The sequence below is a fragment of the Lepisosteus platostomus genome, chromosome 14 (assembly GCF_059453375.1).
Source record: "Lepisosteus platostomus isolate fLepPlt1 chromosome 14, fLepPlt1.hap1, whole genome shotgun sequence".
NCBI lineage: Eukaryota > Metazoa > Chordata > Actinopteri > Semionotiformes > Lepisosteidae > Lepisosteus > Lepisosteus platostomus.
The window spans coordinates 27481473-27501864 of record NC_142624.1 but is presented as its reverse complement, the minus strand read 5'-3'; the positions used below and the strand labels follow the sequence as shown (position 1 = coordinate 27501864).

The 20392-nt window shown below is 35.2% G+C and overlaps 1 protein-coding gene across 5 annotated transcripts; it reads left to right on the top strand.

Annotated features, from left to right (window-relative positions):
• The first annotated feature begins 845 nt into the window (after positions 1–845).
• On the top strand, positions 846–16358 carry galnt3 (UDP-N-acetyl-alpha-D-galactosamine:polypeptide N-acetylgalactosaminyltransferase 3 (GalNAc-T3)). 5 transcript variants are annotated; one of them, XM_088605415.1, is made up of 13 exons: positions 901–1212; positions 3070–3171; positions 4196–4298; positions 4537–5137; positions 6491–6663; positions 7683–7832; positions 9272–9506; positions 10303–10420; positions 11104–11304; positions 13337–13468; positions 13637–13738; positions 14981–15133; positions 15619–16358. In XM_088605415.1, the coding sequence occupies exons 4-13, from the start codon at positions 4641–4643 to the stop codon at positions 15730–15732; spliced, it is 1875 nt and encodes a 624-aa protein (XP_088461541.1). In that variant the 5' UTR covers positions 901–1212; positions 3070–3171; positions 4196–4298; positions 4537–4640; the 3' UTR covers positions 15733–16358. The 5 variants fall into 5 exon arrangements, with proteins under 5 accessions (XP_088461543.1, XP_088461541.1, XP_088461540.1 ...); XM_088605417.1 differs by lacking the exons at positions 901–1212; positions 4196–4298 and adding an exon at positions 846–864; XM_088605414.1 differs by lacking the exon at positions 4196–4298.
• The last annotated feature ends 4034 nt before the right edge of the window (positions 16359–20392 follow it).

The window sequence follows — 20392 nt, the reverse complement described above, 5'->3', positions numbered from 1 at the left end:
TGATCAATCTGACCACACGTTGCTCACACTGCGAAATTGACACACTGCGTGTCAATTATGAAGTTACGGTAGGTGATTAAACTAGGATTTGCTGCATGTTCAACCACAGAACATGCAATTTAAAATGGGGTGAGGCATACCATTTTCTGTGGGCAATCCCACAGATTTTTACACCAGTGGGAATACGGTGACTCTGACACTTCACTGGTTTAAGGTTTTGTAATTCCTGCTTGGCAAGTAAAGAAACTTTCCTCCCACGCTGTGGGGTTGAAGACTGCAGGAATATTTGAGGTGACTTTGCAATAGTTCCAAATACTCCTACTGTACATCAGAGAACTTTATTAATAACAACACGAGAATACCGAGTGTCAAAATTGAAACTGGTGTTCAAACGTCAGTATTTTAGTAGTTTTCTGTATATTTCAATATAAAATTGTGGTATTTTTAGTGTTGGTAATTTTACATTATGTATTTCCCATTTTTGACAGTTTTTGTTATTTTAGCGGTGTTAGACAAAAACTTTCACTATAAACGAGACAAAACAATAGCGCATTATTACATTTTTCTGGAAATGTTTATAAGTTATTAGTCCATATCTCTGTTATTCTAAATATACTGATGTGCAACAAGTCCGAATAGATTTCCAAGCTCTTCTAATGCCCGTACATTCAACAAAAGTCTGGTGGAAGAACTGCATTGATGCTCTGCAAAGCACTGAAAATAGTACTTCTTTTCTGTCCCCCGACTGAAGCCGAATACCGCGATCTGAGCACAATTTCTTCATTGTTTGGAGTCATGGGCTCAGAAGACTGCACTATCTATTATTGATAAGAATCGGGAAGCAAGGAAACGAGGACATTTGCAGTACGTGCGTTGGCTTATATAAGTTAAAAAATCTTTAAACTGAGTTCAGATCTTTTTAATTTAACGTAACTTTAATGATGATTTCGTCTTTATGTGATGACTGACCACACCGCTACAGGTACCAGGAGGGGGGTTGGGGGGATAGAACAGAGGCATTTTAACTTGCTCAAACTTTTCGAGGGTGTTGACAGAAAACTAGTAGGATTTCTCACTCGAATGGCCACCATCTCCGGCTCCTAGTTTTTACCCCCCTAGCCTCACTACCAGTTTATGAACACCATCTGCAAGGAATGACTTAGCAAATGTGAACATTGTGGAAGGTGTACTTCACTCTGACTTAAATGTTCGGTAAGTTTTTCATTTCTTTAAAAAGTGGAAATTTAGTAACTTCTCTCGATTTAACTGCGCACTTGGTGCAATCGTATTTCACCATGGAAACGCGTAAGCAAGCACCTCAATGTGTTTCTCTTCAGTTGTGTTTTAATATCCCTTTTTACGGCTTAAGCATCGCTCGCTTTACATTCTTACCGCATGTTTCTTCGTGTTTGTATCACAAGAACGCGAATTACACCTCTTTTATTAATCGATTAATACAATCACCATTTAGTAACCGTAATTGCGATAACAAAGTGTTATTAATGGATTATTAAGAGTAATCTTATATTTTTAAATTGACAGGTTTATTAACAACTGTGAACTTCACAAGTCATTTTTTAAAAAAAATACTTACAACGTTGTGTATTCGCTATACTTCTTAAAGAACTAAACTACTTGGTTGTCTTCTGTTCGTTCTTGGAGGTATTTTCTCTATAGGTAGCGCAGTTGGATATAGTAGGTTCAAAAGCTTTATACGTTCCTTGGCGTACTGTTACCCAGCAACAGTTTCACTGAATGGCTGGCTGAGCAAATCTTATTACTTAAAGAACTGGCACTTCTATAGAATAGCCATAGCATCCTGCTGGGGTGGGGTGAAATAAACTGTTCCCCAAACTACAGAAGACGAAACTCGTTTCACCAGACAGGCAACTTACAATTGTTTGAGCTTCAAAGTACTTCAGAGTTAAGAAAGACTATCCATTCCCATTCCAGTAAGAACATTATTAATAAAATATATTACACAAAAGCTGAAGACGTGTCGTAACTCTTGAATTATGCTTGACTTTGTTCATAATGCATGATGGTACGTCCACAGAGCCTGGATTTAAAAACCTTCACCATCTTTTACTTTAATGCACAGTTACTTGTGAGGGTCACATTGAAGTATTGGTGGCCCATAATTTAAAACAAAAAAGCTTATTTGCATACTAGATAAACTGTTTTGTAAAACTGGGTTGTAAAATCCTGAAGCTAAAGGCAGTGCATCAAAGTAATGATTGTACCGTTTGCGTGATTAACATACAGGTATGTAGAAGTGCGCAAACCAGTTACCTCGTATACGATTGTAGAGGTAATAATCTGTACGTAATAGATTGATTATAATGTGTGCCATAAGATGAAACTGGTGCAAGAAATAAGCATTTGGACTTTCCACTACTCTCTACTAAAACTCTTAAAGACCATTCCAAATCCATTTTCTCTAATTACAAATTCCTAGGAATCCTTATAAATACAATGTTTATAGGCACTACATGTGCTGCTTCTATATCTCACTGATTTTTAAGCCTTTCCTTGGGTTTCTAAGCAAAAATCGCCTTCTGGATCTGATGTAACGTACCTGGATCTTGTTGTTCATAAGCACAGACATTAGGTATATTTAGAAAAGTTGTTAAATTTGTGCTTTTTTATTCAAGAGACAATAAATTTTAAACAAGCTTAGGTCCTGTTTTCACTGATCATAGTCAGAAGTAATGTACTGTAAGTTAAATCTATCAACCTACATAAGGATATATCTTAAACATAAAACTTACTACAATTAAAAGGCCAAATTCCATTTTATTTACAGTAAACAATGTGTTTTAGAACGATATTACCCTGTACTTGCGCAGTGTATATTTTTTTAAAAGATCTACGTCCTCAGGTGTATCGTTTTGCCTTTGAGAAACCCTATTTACGCAAGCGTACTTTGAGATCTCCTCCCTCTACCTGTATCTAAGAACTCACCTGGGTCCAACGAGACGGAAGTAGTTTACAGTGATTTGAGTGTCTGAATCCAGAGTGCTGACTGTTACATGAAGGAGTCACCACATTTATGTGCCTTTTTTACAGGAAACGCACGAATTTGACAAAGTTTGAACTGTTGAATCTAAATCCATCCGCAAACATCTAATCTTAAAACGCCCATACTGTGTTGTGGAGTATGTCGAACAGGTAGGAAATTCCAAATTTATTGAAAGCATGGGTAATTCTCTATACATTTTTGGGGGGATTTTATGTAACAATTAAGAACACAACTTACCGAAATATTCAAGCTTTGTCATGTCTGTGTTTTGACGTTACATTATTTCTATGAGTACTTACAAGAAGCAGATGTTTGCTAGTTTCTTTTTCTGTTACTATTTTCTGGTATCTAGTATCATTTAACACCCGATTCCAGGCATACTGCTTTCTGTATGACTGTAATGGCACAGTATTTCAGTTGGAAAAATCAAATTTTGAGTTCATGGGTATTGATATGTATTTTACGTTGACAGTATCAATTTTGCTTTTTTTTAAAAGATTTTTAGCGTAACCAAATTTTTTTAATACTAAAAAAAACGAAACAGAGCTAAATGTATTACAGTAACTATTACGTTTCTAAAAAGTAAAAGTTTTTTTTTTGGTTTGAAAGACACAATTTAGGAACGTTTTCAGAAAACCAAACCAAAAAAAACTAATAAAATGTCTTGGGTATAATAATTTAAAGGTTAAAGAATAACATGATAGTATTCTCCTGTATCCTTAAAGGAGATTACTCAATTTCTCAAAATTGTTACATATTATTTTATGTAGTATGCCTCTCACAGCATTGCCAAATCTGACACCTGTTCTCTATTAATACTATTATGGGAAAGATAAATCTTTTCTGTTCAATTAGAAGCATAGAGGGTCAATCAGTAAAACATTCCAACAATACTGTGGCATCCTGAATATTTCCCATTCATTTTCAAACCCTTTTTTTTTCCTCAAAAATATCTGGCAGTGGTGAATCCTTGGGTTTCCAAAATCAGCAATTCATTGTGCTAGACGTGTTTTCAGGGTTAAATAGAAAATTAAAACACATTATCATTTGCATTTTAATGAAATATAAATTGTAAGAACATTACCTGTGGCATACCTCCACATAAACATATTTGAGTGTTTCCTACAGAGGGAATGTATATTAATATTAATTTTCCAAATTATTATTTTTTAGGCAAAATGGCACAGACAACATCCATGTCCCCATTATTCCTGGTTCTGGAAAAGTTATTTTGAAATGGAAATCATATTTTTAAAAAGCAAAGAAGCTCATCTATGTAAGCTGTACATTTTAAAACATTTTGCTAATGGGCTACTATAATTTCAGTAAAAAATATAAATGTTCATGCTGCCTCAACATCAGCCAACAATCAAGTAATGAATCCTTACACCTTTTTCTCATTAGTGTGGTATAGCACCTACAGTATATCATTTTCAAATAAAGTCACTTATAAAGAAAGATTTATGAAAAAAGTGTTTCCTTGAGCTCAAATGTGTTTTCTTCTTTTTTTGTAGTACTGGGTACTGATGATGCAACCAACTTCATGTATGTCATCCAAATCTTTACCTCAAAGTGCTTAACATTACTTTTTTCCATATACTGGACATCGTAAGCAAACATGACTGCCTTGCGGCGCTTTTTAAGAAGGCGATTGTTTCCCTGGAAACTGGCAATTTTTGCCCTAATTTTTATAACCTTCTTGTTTCTAATCCAACGTGAAGTTGTGAGCAGTATTCCAAAGGAGGAACCATGGCTGAAGGACATTGTTAACAAGAGAGATGCCGTGTTGGGAATGATGATGGGGGCCGTCAATAATTTCAGGGACTCCATGCCAAAAATGCAGATCAAGGCGCCTCTAAGGCAGTCCGGAGGGGGCGATAGCCACCCTTGTTTGCCGGGATATTATACGGCAGCAGAGCTCAAGCCAGCCCTGGAGAGACCACCTCAGAACCCCAATGCTCCTGGAGCTTCCGGGAAGCCTTTCCACACAGACAAGCTCAGCCCAGCAGAGCAGAAGGAAAAGGAGAAAGGAGATGAGAAGCACTGCTTTAATGTGTTTGCCAGTGATCGGATTTCATTGAGCAGAGACCTTGGACCAGACACCAGACCACCTGAGTATGTAATCTTTTAATTGTTCAATAATATTCCTTTCATCATTGTGGCTTTATAGCGCTGCCATTGCCATCTCTTTTCAGTATCCTCCCAAGTGTAGATAAATATTGTCTGGATCTAATCATATTCATTCTCTAGGGCTATCCCTATAGCCAAACCAGGGATCATACTCTGAAATTGTGTGGAATGTGGCAGCCACTCTGAACTGGCCTGGCATGAAAGATCCTGACCATGGGAGAGTCCAAAAAGTAGAAGAGAATGGTATTTGCAGAACTGAGGAAAATGAAAGGGATAGGGAATGATTTAGACATGCTAATTTCATTGCATCTTTATAATTCAGTTGTCATTTATTTTGTCTCATTTTCCTCAAGTTTGCAATTTTCTTTAGGATCTTTCTTGAGATAACAAATGGAATGTGAATTTACACATAAACCTTTAAGGGAACTTCGATTTACCACAGCATCCTTTATAAATTACGAAATGTGTTAGATTTTTGTTGAAGTGAAGAAGATTTTGAAACGGCAGTAAACTGTGTTCTAAACATTGTAGCAAAAGCATGTACTGCCAGGCTTTAGGAAAAGAGGCAGAAATGCATGTTCAGAGAAAATCAGTTGTGTGTGTGAATAAAATGAATTTTGAATGATTTTCCCTTAAAATGTATCTAACAACAGGTGACATTTCCAGTATGTTGTCAGATAAAACATAAAGCCATGTTTAATTGTTTAATTGTAAATGTGGTTTTAAAAGTTATTTTTACAGTTCTCAACAGAGAAAATCTGTACATTAGAAACTGCAGACTACACCTTGTTTGTCAGTACCAGTTTATCAAGGAGAGTTTTTCAGTAAATCAGATAAAATAAAATGCTAAATTCCTGTTCATTTACCACAGACTTTCAAGATATAACATTAAACACACCAGAAACTATAATTTAAAAATGTTGCCTATAATTCTCTAATTAAACGTTTACAGTAGATGAAATATTAAAATTGTAAAACCTCACTTAGGACCAACAAATGCTTTAAGGTTCGCCTGCAGTTACATGATCAAATCTAACATGAACCACAGACACCATTCTTTATTTTATTTTTCGGTGTGTCTGCATGTCTAGTAGACATAGCTGATTCATCAAAGAGGACTGAATTTTGTTTGGCTAATTATGTGTTTCTGTGGTTCTTCTTAAATGATGAACAAAGAAACCTTCTTGTTATGTTTTTCATAGTTGTCGTTTCTTGGAGAGACAGAAATTTCAGAGGTCTTGTGTGTGTTCTGCTTGTGTCTGACTTCGTGACTAGTTTTTATTACCAAAGTCCGTCCTTGTCACCCAACCTTTCGTGTGACTGTTTCCTTTTTTGCAGGTGTATTGAACAAAATTTCAAGCGCTGCCCTCCTCTGCCAACTACTAGTGTAATCATCGTATTCCACAATGAAGCATGGAGCACATTGTTGAGAACAGTATACAGTGTGCTACATACATCTCCTGCCATCTTTCTGAAAGAAATCATTCTGGTGGATGATGCAAGTGTTGATGGTAAAACGAATAAAAGATAGGACCTACTTGTATTTTCAACTTTTTACTAAGTATTTATTTTAGGGCAGGTTCATTCTGTAAAACATGTTCTTAATGCCTGGTTCTGGCAGGGATACAGGGGATAGAAGATGCACTGGTGCTAAATACTTTAATAAGACAAACCAAAATTGGTAGTAAGCAAAGCATTAAGAAAGCATGAATCAGTGTTGGTTCTTGTAAGCAGGCCTCAGGCAGTTAAAGGCGCAAGAAGTGAATAGGGCAAGCTGCTTTTAATTCTGAATGACTTTCAGCAGTCTGTCATGACTTGCGAGTCAATGAGCATTATGATTTTGTATTAAAGATACCCAATTCCCTGCAGTCAAGGCATTCTGGTCAGGGAGGCTTGGCAGCACGCCATTTTTGGAGATAAAGACCAATTCTTTCTCACTGTGTCTGTCTCTACACAGTCTGATATGAAGGATGTCTCAGAAAAAGAGGCAACTCACAAATTCAGCTTACTGTAAGTGATTTGTAGATCTGTATTACTACTGTACAAATAAAATAGAACTACAAAACGAAATGGGTAGGATCAAGAAAATGCCGACATGCCAATGTCCAGAATGTATCTGGGTTGCAAATGAGAGAAGTGTATTCAAAAAGCCACGTAGCTTTCTTTTCAATCGAAATTCCACATTTAGAACATCTAATGTCAGATTCCATGCACATCTTCATTAATTTATTGGCCGTTCAAAAAATGTTCTTCTCGCACTTTCCTTTGATGTAATAAAGTACATTCAAGTAATGCAAAATACAAATATAATTTAATTCTCTTTGGGTTACCTTGCTGTCCTTAATGAGATTGTCCTTTTTAACTACAGAATGTAGCGTTAACTAACATTCCAGTTTATTTTGACTTATCAAACCTTAAACTCCTGTCAATTACTTCGGAGTTTTAAGAGCTTTGTCACAAATGGGAGTGTTATAGAATATAGCTTCATGATATTTGATAAAACCTATTTTCTGTGCTTTTATATCGACAGAGGTCTTGAAGGATCAGCTGGATAATTATTTAAAACAGCTGCACATTGTTAGAGTAGTGCGTCAAAAAGAAAGGAAGGGACTAATCACAGCGAGGTTATTAGGAGCTTCAGTTGCAACAGGAGATGTACTCACTTTCCTTGATGCTCACTGTAAGTATATCTTATAAATCTCATGGTTTAGAGTTTATTTTTATCATAAAAATATTTCATAGGGAATCTTTTTCTAACAAATGATACAATCTACCAAAAAGAGAAAAATCCCCTGGTGTACTTGGCCTACAGTATATTGCTGTATTACATAAATAAGAGTTTGCATTGTATGGTTGATTGCTTCCGTTTTGTTAAATTAACATTCAGTTTCTCAAAGGAAAGTCAGTTATAATGTTATAATTGTGGGTTGGGTTAAATTAGAAAGGTTAAGAATGAAAGGACATTATTCAGTCCATCCAGCTAGTTTTGTTATTGTTGCCAAGACATCTGAGGATCTTATCCAGCTGTATCTAAAGAGAAGGCAGGGTGTCATCTTAGAAACCGATGCCTTAATCTAGATGATTGATATAATTCAGTAAGAGTGGTGGTGCTAGTACTGACACTAGAGACACTTTTCTAACTTTATCACCCAAAAATGTGCATTTGATCCTTATCTATACTTATCCTGTTTATTTATCAATTCTTAATCCAAGTACATATACAGTATTATTGAATATTTTGAAACTTTATCAAAAGCCTTCTGAAAATGTTATACTATGTATTCATTTCTGCTTTTGTTTGTTTGCAGAACCTGAAGCTAGACCTATCTTTTATAAAACTAGGTAGTCTGTTCCAAAGAATTCTTCTTGTAATTAATATTTTCAATAACCTTACATGTAATAGAAGTGATTCTTATGGTAATATAATTACTTGGTTTGGTTTAGTCACTCTCTTTATGGATTGGCACAATATTACGAATTTGGATATTGCCACTGTTTTGAGAAACTACTGGATGAGTTTCTAATGACAAATTAATTGCTAATTTTCTTAAGTACAATTGATACAGTATATCTTAAGCATTTCTTGTACCTGTAACACTTTTGCCACTTCTGTGCTAACATGTAGAAATGTTTTTCCACAGCCTGAAGGAAGGAAAACGTTTATTATTTATTTTTTTCTTTTATTGCAGTACTTTGAAAATGAAATACAAATTACTTTACATTTTATTGTATGTGTGTCATGGTTAGTTCAATTGACTTTGTTTTATTGCACTACAAATGAATATGTATGTCTTTCATTTTGGAGTTGCCAGCTTTAAATCAACTCTGTGACCATAATGCTAGCTGATGAGAGCTGTGGTCCACATGCAATTATCTTCTGAAATGCAGTTTTCTTTTTTTCACACTGCAAACTCAAAACACCAGCAGAGCTGATGAGACATCATTAGGAAGATAGATGTATCTTATGCATAGCAGTGCAGACTCCTGTAAGCTACATACCTTGTTTTGTGCAGCAAACCAGGTGTAACCCAGTATACTACAAACCTGCACAATATGCAGTGCTGTGAACCGTGAGGTGTTTCACCTGATGATGTCTAATCCTTTCAACCTAATCCTTAGGTGAGTGTTTCCAAGGCTGGCTGGAACCTTTACTTGCCAGAATAGCAGAAAACTATACAGCAGTAGTGAGCCCAGACATCACAACAATTGACCTCAATACCTTTGAATTCATGAAACCTTCTCCATATGGACAAAATCACAACCGTGGCAATTTTGACTGGGGTTTATCCTTTGGATGGGAAAGTCTTCCAGATCATGAGAAACGCAGGAGAAAGGATGAAACATATCCAGTCAAGTAAGATATTGTACACATACTGTAGAATACATTTATTTCTAAGCTTTTGGTTGAGACATTTCCTAAGAATACTCTAGTTTTATTTATGTAAATGACTTGTATATTTGTTGTTTTTCATATTTTTGGTTCATATGTTGCTCTATAAAGATTTTCTTTTTATAGAGTACCTAAATCCATAATGTTTATTATGGCCCATAATGTTTGTTAAAACAGTTTAACTTCAGTAGTTAATATTAAAATATTACCAGATACTTCTGCCTGGTTTGTGCTCTGTATTTGTCATTAATGAGGATGTAAAATTAGAGCTTTTATCTACTTTTAAGCTGCAAAATTGCCTAAGGCTTAATAATAATCACAACCATTAAAAACATTGCCATTTCACCTTTTGCAAAATAACAGTTTTATGCAGGGTGATTGGGAACACTTCAGAAAAACACAGATGTCTCGAGAGCAGTTGTTGCATCTGCACCAGAAGTGACAGATATCAACAGTGACCTTGAAGTCACTTACACTCCATCACTTTCTCAGACATTGCAGGCCAGAGCAGAAGTGATGTGAATGGTACAATTCATGTCTTTCAGAAAAGGCATTCCTTCAATCAGTAGGATCTTTCCAGAACTAATATAAATTATTTTCTTGATTAAATTATTTTATTCATTATTTTATGTTTTTCCCTATTTGTATTGCTACAACAGAAAAAAGAAATTAAACTGAACACCTCAGCATGTAAAATACAATATTCCAGCAAATGTTTCAAGTTCTTCCTATCATTGTAACTGTGTGTCCTACTTCACAGAACTCCAACCTTTGCTGGGGGACTGTTTTCAATCTCAAAAGAGTATTTTTATTATATTGGAAGTTACGATGAAGAAATGGAAATATGGGGAGGAGAAAATATCGAAATGTCTTTCCGAGTAAGTGCAGTTTGTTGATCAGAAGCTGTTTAGCCTTTCAGTTCACTGGGTGCTACTGTATTTAGAGACAAATGTTATATTACATTATCTTTATTATTAAAATTGATATCTTTATAGTCAATACATTTTAAAGTAACTTTTTTACCTCACGCTGTGAAATACTTCTTATTGATTAAGCATTTTATTGATAGATATATTTTCATTGGGGGGGTCCTTATTAGAACATTAATTCAATCCTCAATCAACTGTTAGATTGACATTGTATAATAGCATCGATACAAATGAGCTTTCAAAGCTGTTAAAATAAAACTCTTAATAGGTACTATATATTAATATTTGAGCTCCAGTAAAAAATGACCATGATCAAATTTGAAACAAACAGCAGCAATGCAAAAAAACAGACCTTTGGCTTTCCAGATGAGTTACAGTATGCTTATTGATATAATCTGGATTTGGGGAGGGATGCAGTATTCTCACTGCTCACCAGTTGGTTTCTCATTTCCCACAGTTAAAGCAAGATAGCATCTTTCTTGATGTTCTCTGTTGTTTGAATGTCTGATTGTATTACTGTCTAATTATGTTAGGAATAAGTGAATGACTGGTTGAACTCAACATGCTGAGATCAGCCGGATTTGATGATGGTGTTACGGTGCTAATTAAATAACATCCCTTTGTGATTACAGGTGTGGCAGTGTGGTGGGCAGTTGGAGATTATCCCTTGCTCTGTAGTGGGTCACGTATTCCGCACTAAAAGCCCACATACCTTCCCTAAGGGCACCCAGGTTATTGCGCGCAATCAGGTTCGCCTTGCAGAGGTCTGGATGGATGATTATAAGGAAATATTTTACCGGAGAAATCAGCAAGCTGCACAGATGGCCAAAGAAGTAGGTGGCGGTTCCATGATGTGTGGGAGGCTGAGTCTATTATTATTAATTCTTGTTTCAGTAAACATTCATCTTATAATATCATCTTAAGTGATTCAATCCTTTTGCAATACTATTAGATTAAGACAGATTTAAGAAAAATCTAAGGCTTTTTTTACAGAAGGATCAGTAACAATACAACATGCATTGATACATTAATCAACCTTGCATAATATTCACAGGGCAGCTTCTGTGCAATGTTCTCTTTAAGCAAACAGCATGTCTACAGTGAAATATTTTAATATTTTTCAAGAGCCAGAGGTTCTTTGTGATTGTCTCTCTGTTCTCTGTTATTTCTATGCTTTTTGCTCAGCTGGCCACATGCTGGGCTCTGCGTTTGTCATTGTCTGGACCAAGTCTGAATGGAACATAAATATTTAGAAAGGCCTAAGAACTGAACATGACTGCGCTGTGTTTTTGTTTCACCAGCTTGTAAAAAAAAAATTACTAAACTGGCATTTGTGTGAGTTGACATGACTTGTCATTGATATGTAAAAAAAATTGTATATAAAAAGAAATTAGAGGGACAAGAGGAAGGTGAAGTCTAGTTTACTGTCTTGATAAACTCTTTATGATCATTAAGACTCAAAAGACTAGTCGTGTAGCCCCAGACTCCTTCCTTATGTGCAAGTCGATCTCTTATAATGAGGTTAATGAAGGTAAAATAAAAAAAAACATTGTCTGCCTTGAGGAAGATATTATACATATGTTTAAACACAGACAGACCAGACTAAGTAACTACTGAGAACATAATTTTAACCTGAAGTCTTTTATTATGAAGACAATAAGTATGATTATCCTGTGATTCCAAGTAAAACAAATTCTAATCCCACAGCCTTCCACTAATAAGTCACATTTGGATCAGATTTTTATGGAAGTATTTTAATGATATTGTGAAGTGTTTTGCACATCACAAAATTCAAAACTTTTAACTTGTAAGTCATTTTAATAAGCTAATGTTTAAAGTTTCATAGTTTTCATTCTGCTTTGAGTAAGAAAATGTTTTGATTTGAATATTTTGAAACAACTCACAATAACTTGTTTCCGTTTTGTTGTTTTACGTATACTACAAATCTGAAAAAAATAAAAATTCTAAAATGGATTCTTCAAGAGAATAAGAAACATACAACTCTATTGCTAGGTAATTTTAATTAGTTTAAATTATAAAAATAATGTACAATTCCAGTATTATACTGTATATACAATACTATAGCAATACAATTGCACGTGGGGGGAAGCTTTTTCTGGTTACGAAAATACTGTATATTCACTTATGTACAGTAAATGAAGTTTGATTAAGCAGATGTTTCACATCCACCATATACATGCATAATTTTTATATCCAATTACTGTAGAGTAATCTTTGCAAATGGTCACTACAAAAACATTTTTTGCTGTTAATGATTTCCGTGAGAGTAGAACTGTGATTTGTATTTTTTCTTCTTAGATGTATAATAGGGTAACCATAAATTTGCTCCAGAATTGTTTTAGAAATGGGTTCCAATGAAAAGAAAATAACATACTTACTGAAATCAATACTTTATCGAGGGCAATGAATGGCAGATTCAGTCTGAATAGCTCTGTTGGTTTGAGTAGAGCACTGGTAATGCCAGATTCTTGGATTTGATCTTTGGCTGCTCCCGATGTAATGGGCTGGCAGTCCATTTCATTCTTAGGCACTGAAATCGCAGTATTGATGATGATGTGGCTGAGAAAGGCACCAGAAATACATTACCACCCAGGAGAAAAAGCCTTAAAAGTAGACAGGTCTGTTTTATGGCCTCCAAAATAGACACAAGGCAGGGGGGCTTTCTTTAACCACTTTCTCTTAATGGTTTGGAATGTCGTAATTAAACAATGTGGCTAGGAAATGGAAAAGGAGATTTATTTTAAGACAGGTCTCTACAGCTTTCTGAATTAAAATGTGGTTATCATAGCACTGACTCAAAGTAATCAGGAAGGTTTTTCGTGATGACTTACATTGTTTCCACAGAAATCCTTTGGAGATGTATCCAAAAGGATGGATCTACGGCAGCGTCTGAAATGCAAGAGCTTCTCCTGGTATTTGAAAAACGTGTATCCTGAAGCATTCATGCCTGATCTCAACCCTCTTCACTTTGGCTCTGTAAATACATTTTTATGGTGTCTCTCCAAAGCTAAAACTCACATCCTAAAATTTCTCTTTCCATAGACATTGTCCAAAATGAACAGAAAACTTAGTTCAAACATTTGATGGAGGTTTGCTGTTTCCTGACTGAACGGTGTCAATAAAAACACTTGTCTCCCCTTTCAGGTGAAGAATCTAGGAAAAGATTCATGTCTTGATGCTGGAGAAAACAATGAAGGAGGTAAACATCTGATAATGTATCCCTGCCATGGACTTGGGGGAAATCAGGTAGAATATTCTGATTTGATTGTGCTTTTCTGTGATACAAAGAGTCAAACTAAATGTGTTTCATATAGTTTGTTCTTAATTCAGTATCAAGATGCATATCCTACCTTGCACATGTTATACGGGAGAAAGGATACTGTAGGCCAGGAGTCTCCAACCTTGGTCCTAGAGAGCCCCATTTCAGTTTTATAGGCAGCCATAAAATCACCAGTGTCTGAAGGCCTGGAACAATTTTAACAATGTTCTCTTAAACAGAGTGTTCAAGGAAGTAATTTAGAGACCATCTGGAACAAAAATCTGAATATTCTTTTTCCTCAAGGACCAGTGTTTCCTTTATTGAAACATTACTTGCTTAATAGATCAACGGTTGAAATACTTAAATTATGTAAGTTTAAAACACTGGTGATTTAGGGTGAGTAAATGGACTGGGGATCTCCACAACCAGGATTAGAGACCACTGCTTGTAGGCAATAAAGCTCTTGGTGCTTTGTAAGACATTACAGGGAGAATAAGAACAGAATGTACAGTAACTGGGGAAAGCTGGATTCCCAGATTTTTTTTCTACATTGTGATCAAAGTTTTTAGCTTTGGGTAGTTCTTACAATTCACATGACATTGAAGGAAATAAATAGCCATTTCTAACAGAAAATCACTTTTTAATTTTGTGAAGGAAAAAAGAGAATTTTACAGATTGATAGACAGCTGGCACTGCTGCCTCTCATCATCTGGGTCCAAATATTGATTCTGGGCGGTGGACCTTTCCGAGTGGTTTTGTTCTCCCTGTGTGTACATGGGTTTTCTCTGAAAACCTCCAGTTTCTTCCCAGCTCTCAAATACATGCTGGTAGGCTGATTATCTATGCTAAATTGCCCTATATATGAGGAACAGGAGAGGAGTTCATTCCTCAGCAATCTGCACTGCCCGGAATAGCTTTACAGCAGTTCCGACCACAACATGCTGTAACTGAATAGGTCACAGGTGAAGGCATTTTACAAACTGATACTGTTATTGCAGTGTGTCTCCACATGCTACATATCTTAAACAACTGTTGTTTTTTAAAATGTCTTTGGATGATTGCACTTTTATCAACTGGATCTTAATGATTTTGTTTGATCTTTTACGTAAGAAAGAGAATTATTCCTTTATGGAAAACTGTCTCCAAGCATGTAATAAAACTGCAAAGCATGTTTAATGCGTATTTAGTTGTGTGGCAGAGAAATTCAGCTGAAACCTTTTATTTTTCAGTATTTTGAATATTCCACACATCATGAGATTAGGCACAACATTCAAAAGGAATTGTGCTTGCACGGCACAGAAGGAGCTGTTAAACTCGACGACTGCCAGTATAAAGGCCGGAATACACTGGTTGGCGTAGAACAGAAGTGGGAGCTAAGAGAGGTAATTCATGTTATTAAATTGATGTAATGTAGGTCGTTCCAATTCTGTTTAACTTGAAATTAGCTTTCGGAATTTTGTTTTCAGGGCGGTGGTGAGCATTGCTGCTTCATTTTGCGTTCTCCCCACGGTTGCATGGGTGTCCTCCAGGGTGCTCCGGTTTCCTCACACAGTCAGAAATCATACTGGGAGGTTAATTGGCTTCTGAGAAAACTGGCCACGGTGTGAATGTGCAAGTCTGTGTCTGTGCCTGTGTGTGCCCTGCGATTGACTGGTGTCCCTTCCAGGGTGTACCCTGCCGTGCGCCCATGGCAGGGATAGGCTCCAGCTCCCCCATGACCCAGTACTGAATAAAGCAGTTAGAAAATAGATGGATAGATTATCGTCATCCTCAGACACATCACAATATACTCTTGAATGATTTGGTGTTCTTCAGCGTGACGGTCGGCCAATATCTACTGTTAAAGGAAGTTCTTTTTCTTTCTTAGGACCAGCTGCTTTTTAATCCGGGATCAAAAATGTGTCTGTCTGCACATCGTGAGCATCCAGCCTTAGCTCCATGCAATCCTGATGACAGGTTTCAGTTGTGGATTTTCACCTGAGCTCTATGACTGTTTGTTTTGAGAAATGAAGAAACATCATAGTTACATAGACTACTGTGGAACAAAAATGGTCTGAATTTCAAGAAAGTCTTTTTTAACGCAGTATACTTGCTGCTAAAAATGGTTTTATCTGTTTTAGGTTCATGTTAGGAAAAAACGAACAATTGCACTTGAAGGAAGGAGAGAGAATTCTTACCTGTCTTTTTATATTGTACAAAACTTTGGCAAATTGTTTTGTTTGGAATTATTTTCTCCCCTTTAATGAAGATTAATCTTTTGCTTAAAGGTTAAAAAGTACCAAAGAACTTTGCAATTGTATCACGATTGGATGAAACGCTTTTTTTACCATTATTTTTAACAGCTTTGAATGTCATAATTTATTGTTAGTTTTTTTAGACCATGTTTTTAGTTTGCTGTTCACAGCAATTACCTTCCTTTAACTAAACTTAATTTCAGAAATCAAATTATGGTGATAAGTGATCTTCTTAGAACAGCATTATTTCATGAAAATGGACAAAAAGGTTTTATATTTGGTTTTAAATTCTTTCATTTTTAGGTGTGAAAGGCTTATGTGGAAATTTTAGGTCAGACATTTGCTTTAATAAACTTAAGTTTGAGAACTTTCACTGGGAACCCATTTGTCTGAATTGAAAGTACATTTCCTGCAATTTTAAAGAATAGTAAGAAATCGTTTAGGGGAGTTAAGTATTTCTATAAAAATTACAAGTGATAATTTCAATGTTCACTAACAAGTCTTCATTCATAGCTCTTTTATTGTATCTTTATAAAATCAAAATCTTTCATTTATGCATTATTGATTTTCTTTCATATTGGTACATTTTATACACTTTAGTATATTGCACTGTAAGAATTTAAACTTTACATGTTGCCTCAATCAAAGCAAGATGGTTCTTTATTGTAATTTACACTATAAATGGTGATAACATGTCGAGGAGAAGATCCAATCAGATTCACCAATGAGATCTAGAAGTTTGGAGATTTACAAAAATAGTCCTAACATGCACCATTCAGCACATTAGACTCTGAAACTGTAAAATTGTATTTTAACCACCATTAGGTGACTGTGCTAAACAAAATTCAAACTAGTAAATCAATGCAGGTTTTGTGAAATAAAAACAATATTGGATAATATATATGGGGTATGTTCATGCAGGCATAACTATATCCCGTGATAAAATGAAGAAACAAAATCTACAATATAATATCTGCTAAAACAAACTGACAGTAAAACATGGTTGTTCAAATAACTTTATTTAACTTCATTTTTATAGACAAGACTACGAGTCGATCTGATTGATTAGATTTTAGATTTATTCAAATTTTTTTACACTGTAATTTGAAGTGTCTTAAAAGGAACTGAAAGAGCGTATTAATCCCACTAATTCTGTCAGGTGCTACATATGGAGTACAGTTTCCAGATTTGTAGAAACATTTGGCTCCCTGAGGACCTAAAACTGAATGGCAAGGCCAGATGTGATACAGTGAGAAAAACCTGGAGGCCTTAGCATCTTATATACAGGCAGAAAAAAAGATTAATGTGGGCACAGCAACATCCTCTGTGTGGTGGGTAAAGGTTGTGCCTCATTCATCTTTCAATGATTGAAATGTCTGGGGGCATGCCACCGTAAAACAGAGAATGTATTGCGCTGTTACAATCCCTTTCAGCACCGGAGTATGGAATTTTCAGGAATGTGTTCGGAGCAGAAAAGTTCAGTGCTGTTGTCGCCTACATAGTTTTGTAGTTGTCTTGTTGAAGGGAGTTATTCCAACTATCCACTGATAAAAACAAATGTGAAGTACAATAATCATACACATCTGTCCTTCCAACGGAAACGGGGGTGAGCTGTTCATTTGTTTCAGATGTGTTAGTAATATGTTTATTGTACCTGCATGTATATAAAGTTGACCCTGCAGTGTATTTCTTGAAGCCTGCTGCCATGCACAAAACCCAATATTTTCTCTTTGCTAGTTTGTATATCTTTTAAGAACGATGAAGATATTTACATCCCATTTTTAGACCAACCATGTACCCTCTCACTCTACCTACTGTATAGAATGAAGCATGTGAGTAATACTCTTCTGCCCAATAAGTTTAAAATTTAGTGATGTACGATGGGACTGTGCTGAGAAGAACTACGACGAACAGGCCCGTTTGTTTTAGTTTTGTTGATTTCCCCAGTTTGTAACACAGCAGATTATGTAAATACATACACAATTAGTAATTAATTTAGATCTAACAATCTCCCCAGAAACGGGATATGTGAAGAGGACCTTGTTCCTAATTGGTATTTGAATATAGATAAAAGATAATACCTGAAATGGCATGGATGGGGTCAAATTAGCACACTGTACCACACACCACCAGTATGGAAAAGGATATTGTCCTTGGAATTCTACTCCCCCACTGAAGGAGGGAAAATAACTCTGTACTGCAGTATATACTGTACATGTATATACTTCCTCACTCTTAATTATGGAAGGTTGTTAGGATTTATCAGCATACAGTATATTGACTGTAACCAGTCAATACAGTCTGTATGAATGTTTAAGTATGACAAGGTGTTTGCATTTTTAAGTAAGTTGAAAATGTTTGGAAGTCTTGAATTTATCTTTGAGACATTTACAAAAGACTCGCTGTTCTTCAGATAAACCATTTTCTAATTTATTTCAGCAGCAGATTGTTGTTTTCTTTAGTTAATGCTTATTTGCCTTGTTCCAAGGCCAAAGTCACTTACATTACATCAGCAATATCCACGTACATGAAGGCGTTCTGACTAACCTTTACAAAAACAAACTCCTTGAACTAAAACGGAGTCAATACAACTAAATAGTACAGGATTCTTCTGCTACTTTTTGAATCAGTCCTGTATCTAGAATTGAAATGTGTAATGTGTTTGATTGCCCAAATAGGGTTGTTATGGAAAATGTGCATTGCCATTTCAAATCTTGGACTGTTGACGATAATTCACATTTTCAAATACCTCCTTCTTGTCTATACATAAAATACAGTACTCCATTTTAGTTTGATCTAGATGCATTACATACAATACTCATGCAGTTTTCCTTGCTCATTGCAAACAGAATTACAGTTACATTGTTCTAACGGTAGGTGGCCGACAGTTGAATTCTGATTTTTCTACTAACCAAAAGATGGAGCTCTTCACCTACTTGAGCATTTTATTGAATCTTTTTTATTGTTTTCAGCTTGAGAAAAAAATGAAAATTCCAGATGGAACCTATTATATTTTTAAGAATAAAATCTGTATTTTAATACACACTAGGTGCTTATATTGTCAAGAAAGTATAATTTACAAAGTACCCCTTCATAAACCAAGATTTAGACCAAGAGGATTATTTCATATGTCTCGTAAACTGTGTTCCTTTATGCCATAATTTAAATATGTTTTTTTTTTTAATAACCTCAGACTAAGATACGGCAATGAGACTCCAGGTCAAGTGAACAGGAAAATTAGCTAGTCAAATAAAAACCAAAATACACTATTTGTACTTTAATTTTTGTTCAGCTTATAAATAAATAATGATAGAAAGGAATCCTGCAATATAAGGCTAAATAGTTTTAGCATTAAAACACTAAAAGAACAGCAATGGATAAAGTATGGTTCTAGTCCTGCTCTTGTTCCAATATTTTCCAGCATGAATTCAATAGAGTATCTCTCAATATAGCTATTTTTAATTTAGACTTTGTCTTTCTTTCAGTGAGAGAAACTGAACACTAACAGAATATTCTATTCTTTAGCCAAGACTGTAGAATCACTACTGTACATGACTTTTTCAGATTTTACAAGTTTTTAAAACATGTCTTAAAAACCACATTTATACTTTTAATTAATTTGTGTATATGTCTCTAGTGTTTTAGTGTACAGTATTTATGGGAGTAATATACCATACAAATTGCTATATAAAATAAAGGTTGTTATTATTATAACATACAGTATGTAAGGGATTAAAAATATGGAACTTGTAGATTATGAAAGAGAAATGACTGATGTATTAAATATTTCTTTAAATATTAAATATTTCTTTCAGGTATTTATCAAAGGAAAAATACAATATGCCACACGATGAGCTAACAGAAAGTTCTATATCAAATAATATTAGTACAGGAGAAGCAGAAGTGTTTCAGGTACTGTAAGTACTTCAGATAAACAAACCTCCAGGGCCCAGTGGTATTCAAACATTTGTACTTATGGAAACAAGAGATGTTATTCCAAAGTCATTAATAAAACCCTTTAGCAGTCTCTTGAGACAGGTGTAAACTCCATTGGCTAGAACATTGCTTTTGCAGCGCCCATCCATAAGAAGGGTGAGAAAATGGAGCCAGGTAATTAAAGACCAATATTCTTACTTCTACAGTCTTGTTACATGTAATAAATATGGCAGCAGGATTCTGAGGGACAAGTCAATATGGATTTAGAAAGGTAGTTCTCGTATAAATAACGTGTTAGTTGTTAGAGTTCTCTAAACAGAAAAACAGCATACAATATGCTATGTTTCAGAAGGCTTTTGATAAAGTTTACTCTTTTGAGTGACCAGAAACATTTCCACACTCAAAAGGAATGTGTTACAGTGACTGTCAAAAATAACCGAATCTTCTTTCCTCTTGAACAGAAAAGACTAT